The 10,516-nt window shown below is 39.7% G+C and overlaps 1 protein-coding gene across 1 annotated transcript; it reads right to left on the reverse strand.

Moving 5' to 3' along the window:
• Nucleotides 1-6,489: 6,489 nt before the first annotated feature.
• On the reverse strand, nucleotides 6,490-7,410 carry LOC142246271 (olfactory receptor 5V1-like). The gene has a single exon (XM_075319341.1). The coding sequence runs from the start codon at nucleotides 7,408-7,410 to the stop codon at nucleotides 6,490-6,492; it is 921 nt and encodes a 306-aa protein (XP_075175456.1).
• Nucleotides 7,411-10,516: the final 3,106 nt, after the last annotated feature.

Here is a 10,516-nt window from a genome sequence, read left to right on the forward strand (position 1 = left end):
GGAGAGAGAGAAAACTCAACTGATCATAAGAGCTTTATAGGTGAAAGAGAGGACCCTGTGGCCATTACAGCTTACATGTTATAGGTGAGAGTGAGGACCATGCTAACTAGGTATGAGCAATCCTGAACTGTAAAGTTCGGGGTCCATACTGGACACCTTGCGTGCCTTACTGTGTGATTATTTGCAGTGCATCATGTTGCTTTGCGTAGTGGTCGAAACCAACAGCATACAGGCAGTGTAATCTATTAGCTCAATCTACCAAAAAACAGAGTGTGTACTGCATGTGTGAATTTGGTGGTGGAGAGCTTCCTGAAAACTTATCCACATATGTCAGAACTTCTGCCTAAAGAGTGAGCAGTATGTGCACACTTTCAGCGTTCTCACGCTGTTGCCGCACGCCTCTCAGCTAAGTCACTTCGGTCTTCCCACTCACTACCTCATATACGTCATACCCGTCATACCAACAAGGTGGAACTCCACCTTGCATATGGTGTTATTCCATTATTGAACAATATTTTTTTCAAAATAAATGCTTCACAAACCCAGGTTAGTCACTGGTCAGCATTGGCTAGCTGCTTAAAGTCTAAATGGCTGGGACTGACAGCAGCAAGTCAAGCTGGCATACTTCTGACTCGATTCCAAATCCAACTATTAGCTTTTTAAATGCACTAGACTGTCCACCACTGGATCAGAAAATTGGCTCCTGTGTGGGAACTGTTAAAACAGGCAGTATAAGAATCAGTGCCCTGCTGAGTTGGCAGAAAGGAGCATGGGCATCCTTTGTCAAAGTCACCCCCTTAAAAATGAACAAAGCAGTGGGAACCTGTCACTTCTGTTATTTGAGTTATTTGATATTGTTGTTGGATGGGGTTCCAAGGCTCATCTTTGATTTAATTGGGCGCTGTGTGGTAGATCTTGGGCAATGAGAGCTGTGAGTGTCAACCGCATAAATAGGCTTTCAGGGCCTTTTTTGCAATTTGGTGGTCTGTGGGGAAACTTTGTCAATCTTGGCTGTATGGGTGAACTGGAAATACAGGTTAAATAGAGGACATTATTTGCTGAATGTGTTGCTCTGTGGGTAAACTATGCCAATTTTGTAAGTCTGCCTGCTTGGAAAAATATTTTTTTAAAAATAAATGCTTTGAATTCCCGGGATAGACACTGAGCAGCATGGGTGAGTGGCTTCAAGTCTAAATTTCTGGAACTGGCAGTAACAAGTCTAGCTGTCATATCTCTGGCTCAATTCCAAATCCAGCAACAAGCTTTTCAAATACAACAGCTATACTGTACACAACAAGATCTGAAAATTAGACTTTCTGGAGGGAACTTGGAAAACAGGCTCACTCGGGGCCTTTTTAAAAAAAAATGTTGTTCTGCAAGGGTACCCTTCCAATCTTGGGTATGATGGTGAAATGTGAAAAAAGGGTCGGCAGGGTGTAATGTAATGTGGGCTGCGCTTTAGGTGGAAACAATTTACTGCATGTCCTAATACCACCAAGGTTTGGTGCACATTTTTCTGTCCTTGTTTACTACTACTACTACTTTTACTACTACTACTGACTCGCCCACCCCAGGGCTATGGAACACCCGGTGCCGGGCCGGACTAGTCCGGGGGTAGTCAGTGGTGTCGGGGCCCTACTCCATGACCCTGGTGGGGTCAACTAATATGGCTTCAGTGGCGGTGGTGATTAATAATAAAGTTTTTAGGTTATTCCTGACGCCACCTGTGGTTTGCGGCTATTAAGCCGCCGCTGCTGTATGGGGCCTCCAGGGCTGGTGGCATGGCAGTTTGGATGGTCCTGCTCCCCACAGGTGGAGCGGTACCCCGGGGCAACCGTTGGTGCTTGTAAGAGTCTATGATGGTTTTGTGTGAATGATACGGTGCAGGGCCGACAGAGCAGTGAAAGAAACAGACACAAACAGTAGTCTCTTTACCTTCTTTTCTTTTACTTGGCAAAACAGTCCAGTCCTGGGAGACCGTCACAGGTGGTGAAGGGGATCCGGTTGGCCTGGAAGTAACTGGGGTGATCTTCTTGGCCAGTCGAGTATTGAGGCCTACTCCCTGTTCTTCCTTCACTTCTACAGGACGCTGCACTTTGAGTTTAGCAATGGCCCTCTTGCTGCTGGGACCTGTGGTTCGTCCCTTTCTCCTAGGATAGGCTGCGCAGGCCCTCTCTGATGCTCCCCTGCGGCGGTCCACACCGGGCCCTGGTGATGCAGCTGTACCTTTGGATGGTTTTGGGGGCCAGGAGACTTGCAGTCCTCCTGCTCTTTGGATTCGGCTACCAGGAAAGGGTTTTACACCCTGGCAACCACAGACTCCGATGTCTAAATCTTCTGTGCCTCTTTACAGCGCTTGCTTTCCTGGGTTGAGCTAACATAACCAGAATTGCTATGGTGACAATAGCTTGTTAAGTCATTTAACTATCCACATTTCTTTGCAGGGCAAATGGAATGCTCTTACCCTCCTTTCGCAGCTTTCTAGCCCTTACTATGAAAATTGTACAACCCAGAACTTGGGCTCCCCATTGAGTTGTATGGGGTTTGTTGTACAGGGTCAAGTTCGGCTGCCAAACAAATTATTTTGGTCCGTGCTGGTTCAGCAAACCTGATTATCACTGGTTCACTCATCACTCATGCTGACCATAAGAACTTACACAATACAAAAGAGAAGGACTTATCTAGGGTGATTGGAGATGGGAAACAACTCTGCTATACAAACTGTGCACTCCTGGGAACCCCCAATCTCAGATGGCCCAGGTACTGACCGCAACTGTACAAGGCATAATAATCCATAAAGTGTCATAGCTTCTGTGCATTATGAGTACCATGCAGCAACAAAAAATAATGTTAGTTCATTATTGTGATGCTAGTTGCTACACAGGCAAGTTGATAGGCAGGATTTCCAAACGTATCGGGTTCAGATACCAGGGCATCATGTTAAGATTAAGGGGATAGGCAAAGGCATAATCAGGTCACAGTCTGGAGTTAATACCAGGAAGGTAGATCATCAGAGCAGAGAGACAAGGCAAGGCAAAAAGAATGATCAAACAAAGTCAATGGTCATGCACCAAAACATCAACGCCAAGAGCATTGATAACTGAGGCCAACAAGCTCCATCAAACACAAAGCTAAGATTGGCAGTGCTCCGGGATAAACTACTCAGCTAAATAGCTGGACAGTTACTGGGAAGAGTTAACACCTGCAGAAACACACCACCTCAAAGCATAAGATTCAACAACTGAACTGTCATTCAAACTACAGACAGCTCAACACGCCCAAGCTCCAGGTTGAATGACTGAGCTGTCATTCACCCAACCGACAGCTCAGCACAACCTGATCACTGAGTAATGTAATTGAGACAGTACCTTTTCTTCAAAGGAAGACCGTCGTATCCCCAATTTTCCCAGGAAATCTCTGATGGAAGATCCTGATCAAATGATCACCTGTCACTGTCATGATGTAGTTTCTGTGAGCACTGGTGGTCATAGGAAGAAAGCATTTGTGCCATACAGACGAGTGCTAATACTCTACTCTGTACAGCACAAGTCATCAGATAATCGCAGCTTCAAATCCCCTAAGGAGACTAGTAAAAACAAAAAAGTGTAAAAAAAAAGTTTTTAAAAATATGAAAAATTAAAAAAAAAAAACTCTACAAAAGTTCCAATCACCCCTTTTTACCCCACTGAAAATAAAGCAATAATAAAAAAATACACATATTGGTATCCCCGAGCTCAAAAATGCATGATCTATAAAAATATAAAATAAATTATTCTGATCAGTAAAGGGTGTAATGAAAAAAAAAAAAATGGGAGAATTATGTATTTTTGGTCACCGCAACATTACAATAAAATTAATTATAAATTATAAACATTACATCTATACCCAAATGGTACAATTAAAAATGTGAGCTGAGGACACAAAAAAATAGCCATCACTTAGCCCCAGATTTAGAAAAATTAGAAGGTTACAGGTCTTGAAAAATGGCGCCAAAACCACAGATTCTTATTTTTGCAAAATTTTGGATTTTTTGTTCACCGCTTAAAAAAACATACATATTTAGTATCTGCAAACTTATACTGGCCTGGGGAATCATACTGTCATTACAGTTTTACCATATAGTAAACATAGTAAATAAAAAAAATGCAAAAAAAACATTCTGGAACTTGCCGCAGGTGGAATTTTTTTCCCGTTTTCCAGCACAATATTAGACAAAATGATTGGTGCCATTCAAAATTACAACTCGTTCTGCAAAAAACAAACCTTCATATGGATATATTGTTGGAAAAATAAAACAGTTATGGCTCCTTTAAAAAAAGGGATAATAAAATTAAAACTGGAAAATTGCCGGATGGTGAAGGGGTTAAACCAGGCTAAACAGTGTTTAGCTTTGTCTAACCTTATAAATAAATAAATTAAAAAAATGGCTTGGAGTCACCCCTAATTTTGATAACCAGTCAAGGTAAAGCCAAGGTGGACTGATATTATCAGGCTGGGAAGGTTCATGGTTATTTGGCCCTTCCCAGCCTTAAAAATAGCAGCCAGCAGCCGCTCCAGGAGTGGAACATCCAAAAATGTTCCACTTCTGGCGCTTGGACTGGCTCTTTCCAATAACCATGGTGCAGTGGAAAATTGGTGTAATATTTTTGGGGGTTGATATCAGCAGTGAATTGTCAGCAGACATCAAGGCCATGGGTTAGTAATGGAGAGGCATCTTTCAGACATACCCATTGCTAACCCAGTAAGTGTAAATTAAAATATAACCAAAACGTTTATTTGAATAAACTCCCCCACACTATCCCTCTTTCCCCCGTTAATTAAAAGAAAACATACATGAAGATTTAACGTAATTCATTATATAGTGTGCAGTCAGAGAACGAGGCTCCATAGGTCACTCCTGGTCAGCGCCAGACCTGTAATTTCTCATGTGCGGTGATATCAGGGAGTTACTGACCTCACCCCATGTGAGAAATTCCGGGTTTGGCACTGACCAGGAGTAAACTGGGTGAAGTTATGGTACCCCTATGCAATGGATTACGTCAGAATTTCATGGTATTTTTTCTTTGTTTTTAAAATAAATTGGTAAATGCAGGATAGTGTGGGGAGTCTTTATTCAAATAAACTTTTTTCCTGTGCGTAATTTTTTAACTTTACACTTACTGGGTTAGTAATGGTGGTGTCTGACAGACCCTTCTCCATTACTAATCACTGTGTTTTATACCAGCTGACATTTTACAGCTGACATCAATCTCCAAAAATATTACCCCTATTACCAACACAGAAACTGAGAAGAGCCGGGGTGAAGCGCCAGAATTGGTGCAACTAATGTATGCGCCAATCTTTTGGACACTGCATGTTGCTATTTTTAGGCTTGGAATGGCCAGATAACCATGTGGGCTTCCTAACCTGATAATACTAGCCTGCAGCTTACTGCTTTACCTTGGCTAGTTATCAAAAATAGAGAGGACCCCGTGCCTTTTTTAAAATTATTTAGTTATTCAATTAAACCAGGTTAAAAACACCCTTTAGTGCCTCATAATATGCACTAAAGGTTGCAAGTGTACAACCCTGCCTATATGCCTGCTCAAATCTAAGCTATGCCTCCTACATGAACTCCCCCTGAACTGCAGTGTGCTGAACATCACATTCTCAGGTCTCATATAATACCTAATGATGCGATGTGGCTGGCCAATCACACTAATACCAGTTGCATGGCACTTGAGCACCCGCTTTACTTAGTTAAGAAACAAGTATGCTTAAGCACGTTTGCTAATTACTAGCTGTGATTTAACAATACTGCAAAGCCTCCAATTGCCTAGAAAAGACCTACAGTATACAACACCATTCCTTTTTCCTCACACCCTAGTATTCTTCATTTCTGTGCTGTAACACAGTACTTGCACACTTTGTTCAGTGTTTCATACTGTATCTTCTCTTCATCTCTGTAGGGAACAAAATGGAAATCATATGTCATACTAATCTCTTGCACATACATATGTTTCCAGTTCAATACTGCTTTTTATAAATGTTCTGTTTAACATATTTATTCATATTATGAAGTTGCGTTTTATAGATCCTTCGAAAGGTTTTCCTTAGGATAGGTTATTAAGATCAGATCAGTGATAATAGAACTTCTAGCACCTCCACAAGGTTATTAAAAGACCAGTTGCACTTGTATGGGGCAACTATGCAAAGAGCTGTGCATTTCTGCAGCACCTTCATTCAACTAATAGATGTTGGTGCTGAGAGTTGGACACTCATCAATCTGATAGTGATGACGTCTGCTAAGAAAAGGTCATCAATATTTAAATCACAGAAAATGTTTTTAATGCAGGACACATATACTGCTACTGCTAGAGTTCCATAGTATTCACAATCCAAGAGCTGCATGTGCCTAATGGTCTGTATTATGCAATCATGCATATAGTCAATGCATGCAGATTTGTAATATACATAGACACTGCTAAGCTGAACATTTGGTTTACCATGTTAATGTCTATAAATTAATTGTCGATCTAAAGCTTTTTTAACATCTTGATTCTTGAATGTATAAATCACCGGATTTAACATTGGACATACAACACTATAAAGAACAGAAATAAGTCTATCCTTTTCCATTGAGTATGACGAAGTTGGCCTCACATAGCTAAAGAGCACACTGCCAAAGTATAGAATGACTACGGTAAGGTGGGAGCCACAAGTGGAAAAAGCCTTTTGCCTTCCTTCACTGGACTTCATCCTTACAATTGTTACAATAATGTAAATATAAGAAACAATGATGCATAGGAATGGTGTCCAGCCAATAAATACCCCAATAGACAACAATAGCGTTTGATTGATTGATATATCGTCACATGAAATAGAAAGGATTGGAGGTATGTCACAATAAAAGTAATTGATAGTGTTGGAATCGCAGAAATTAAGGCGAAAAGTAAAGAAAGTGTGGACTATAGAATTTACAAGTCCAAAAAACCAAGAAACACCTGCAAGTAATGTGCAAATTGTTTGGCTCATGAGAGAAGAATATCTAAGAGGGTTGCAAACAGCAAGAAAACGGTCATAGGACATTACAGCGAGTAGAACACATTCAGTGCCTACAAGCGTAATAAATATATACATTTGGGCCACACAGCCAAAAAATGAGATCAACTTTTTCTCAGCTAGAAGCAATTGCAGCATTTTTGGCATAGTCGTTGAAGTATAACAAATGTCCAAAAAAGATAAATTTCTCAAAAAGAAGTACATCGGCATATGTAGGTTTGGGTCCAAATGTGATACCAATATAATAAGTACATTTCCTCCTAATGCTAGTAAATATATCATGAGGATAACACTGAAAAGAATGATTTTCAGTTTAGGGTGATCTGTTAGTGCCAGAATAAAGAAGTCTTGGATAATAGTGCGATTCATGATAAATGGAAATTAGTTTTATTTTTTTATTAGCCCTGAAACGCAATGAAATGAAGAGGTAAATACATATTGTAGGAAGATTAAATAATCCAATAACACAAAGTGGAAAAAATGCAAACAATTGTAAGCAAATCCTAAAGCAGGTGACAAATGCAATAAAAAGCCTATGACATTCTGCTGCATCCACACTCCAGTATGTGTGCTCGCTCGGGCTGGGGATTTGTACTGTTGTCACTCTTTTGATTGATTAATGGGGGTCTCAGGACCTGGAACCCCCCCCGCCCCCAATATGCAATTGAAGTTTCTAAAGAATATAAAAAAATATGGTAAATGTTTACTTACTTTTTAATTATTGTACTTTTGCATTGGTTTTGTTTGTTCTTATACTTGTATATGGCATTATACTCACTTTCTATTGCACAAAAAATGCACTAATACTTCAACATTTACAGAGAAATACCATATTTTTGTTTTTATAAAATGTTATGTGTGAAACAAGTCTTGAAATAGAAAAAGAGTCAATAATCTTAACAAGAAACCATGTATCATCAGGGAACGCTGGGTCATAATCGGAGGCTGATGCAACATGCTATTTAGTTTAATGGGAAATATTACAATAATTATATACGATATGAAGAAAATAAATTTTAAAATTTGGAGTTGAAAGATAAAAAAGACAAAATTGTTCAATTCAGCCCATACCTGAAGAATAACTATCTAAATGAGACTTTAGCACATAAGGATAATTGAGATCTATATATGCTCTTTCTAATCTGTATTGCGGCAGATTTTCTGAAATAACAGCATCTGAGGTATTAGGCAGAAGTATATAAATGCTGATCACTTATACTACTACTCATTCTACCGGGAGAGATATATCAGGAGACTAATGATGATGCCGCAGAGACTTTGTACCTAGGGAATTCATATTATGGTACACTTCATTACTTGTTTAAACAAATGAGGGTTTTCTAAAGAATAAAATGTGTACTCTTGAACCCTAATTTGTTGTTGTGGATTTTGTTTTTTGTTTTTTATTTTTTCCAATGTGAATAGGTACAAAATCCTGTCCATATAATAATTATTTACAGCTTTATTTTTTAATATCTAAATCCAAATCTCAGTGGACATTTTCATGTGAGAAAACTTCAAGGACTATGAGTGAAATTACAATTGCTTTCACTATGGAGTTTTTTTAAATTTATGATTCAACTCTATAATAAACCTGTATGCAGTAAACTCCTAAATTAAGTTAACTCCAGTTTTAAACAGAATTAAGCATAATCTAGGCTTTCAGATATTGGAAAATTTAGTGCTATAAGGGAAAAATCCATAAAATGACAAAAGAACCGTTACTCATCCTGCTGCTTATTGTCTCTATCAATCATTGATTACTGTTCTGCAGCAATGATGTTCACATCTACTCAAGTGACTGCTCCAGCCAATTACTGCCATCATTAGTAGTGATGGGTGAGCACTACTCAGGTGCTCGGTACTCGTGCACAGCAATTTCTAATGCTCGAATGCTCATCTTGAATAACGAGCATAATGGAAGTTAATGGGAAACGCAAGCATTTTTCCAGCACACCCCCCGGGAGGTCTGAGGGGGGCCTGGAAGTCACTGAAATGGATTCACACACTACTGATATGGAATGAGAACAGAATTTGGCAGATGCCTGGATGCATTTCTTACTCCCTGAAAACAATGCGGTCAGAGATTTATGTCCGTTTAACGAACTGCTAAAAAAATATACACAACCATAAAATAGATTTTAACAGTAGAAGTCCCAGAGAGGGGTCATTTAACATATCTACCTTTGGAACCCAGAGACGGGTCGAATGACCTGAAGGATTTTAGCTAACATCCTATAATCACCGTCTTTTGTTCTGTAATTAAGGCCATTACTATCGCACCACAGGAGGTTGTTGTTTTCCATTGCGTTTAGCCATTTAGTTTCTAGTTAGTTCTATTCAGTTCTATTCAGTTCATTTGACCCTCTTTCAGGACTTCAGGGGGGAGCTCGAAATTTCTGGGACTTCTAGTGTTAATGGACAAAATATTAGGTAACATTCTTTCCTGTATACTGACATGTTTCTAAGGCTTGCTCCACCCTTTTGACCATATTCACATTAAGGGTATGTGCGTACGTCGGGTATTTGTTTACAGAAATTTCTCCAACTCTAGGAGGTAAAACTGCAGTGTAAAAAGAAGCATATTTTCATTCTTTTTTTGCTTTTCTATAGTTTTTTTTATGATTTTTTTATTGCTTTCAATGGTGAAAAACATAAGTGCTGAAAGATTGACATGTTGAAAATTGAAATTATAAACCTCAATATGTGAAATACACTTTATTTTTCTCATTGACTTTGCTGGCATAAGGATTTGCTTGCAGATTTGTGACAAAACTGCAAAGAAAAAAACATTTAATAATGCTTGCAAAAGCGCAGCAGTTTCCTATTTCAATCAAGCAAAGTAAATAATCGCGTGCATTAGCTATATGAAATCTCAACGCTTTTGCTTGGACTGTAAAATCAGCTTTTAATTTGCAACGTACTCATTAAAAACACCGGCAAAAAAACGCTGCAAAAATGCAACATCTGAACATTGCCTTAATAGCTGGCTCACCGCTCCCCAAATTTCATTGTCACCCATAACTACAGTAGTTGACAGAAGAGGGCAGGGAGGTCAAACTGAAACAGGGGGCCAAAATCAAAAAACTTGGACAAAGTCGCTAGCCAACCTAGTCACAGGTCTCATACAAAATAATGTTTCCCACATAGCCCCCCAAAAAGAATAACGGGCCTCACAGAGCTCCTTCAAACAGAATAATGGGTCCCACATAGACCTCTAAACAGACTAATGGGTTCCACATCACCTTCAAAACATAATAAGGGGCCCCACATAGCTCTCCAAACTGAATAATGAGCCGCACAGAGCCCTCCATACAGAATTGTTACATCTCGTGGCTCTCCTGAGGCAAGGACTGAGGCAGTCTCCCATTCCTTGCCTGCCACGAGCACTCCTGCTCAGCAGCGCCGAAGGTCTGCCAGACTGCGCAGTGTGCAGGAGATACCTTCTCAGAGAGGCAGCAGAAGGGTGACACCT

This window comes from Anomaloglossus baeobatrachus, chromosome 1, assembly GCF_048569485.1.
Source record: "Anomaloglossus baeobatrachus isolate aAnoBae1 chromosome 1, aAnoBae1.hap1, whole genome shotgun sequence".
Lineage (NCBI taxonomy): Eukaryota > Metazoa > Chordata > Amphibia > Anura > Aromobatidae > Anomaloglossus > Anomaloglossus baeobatrachus.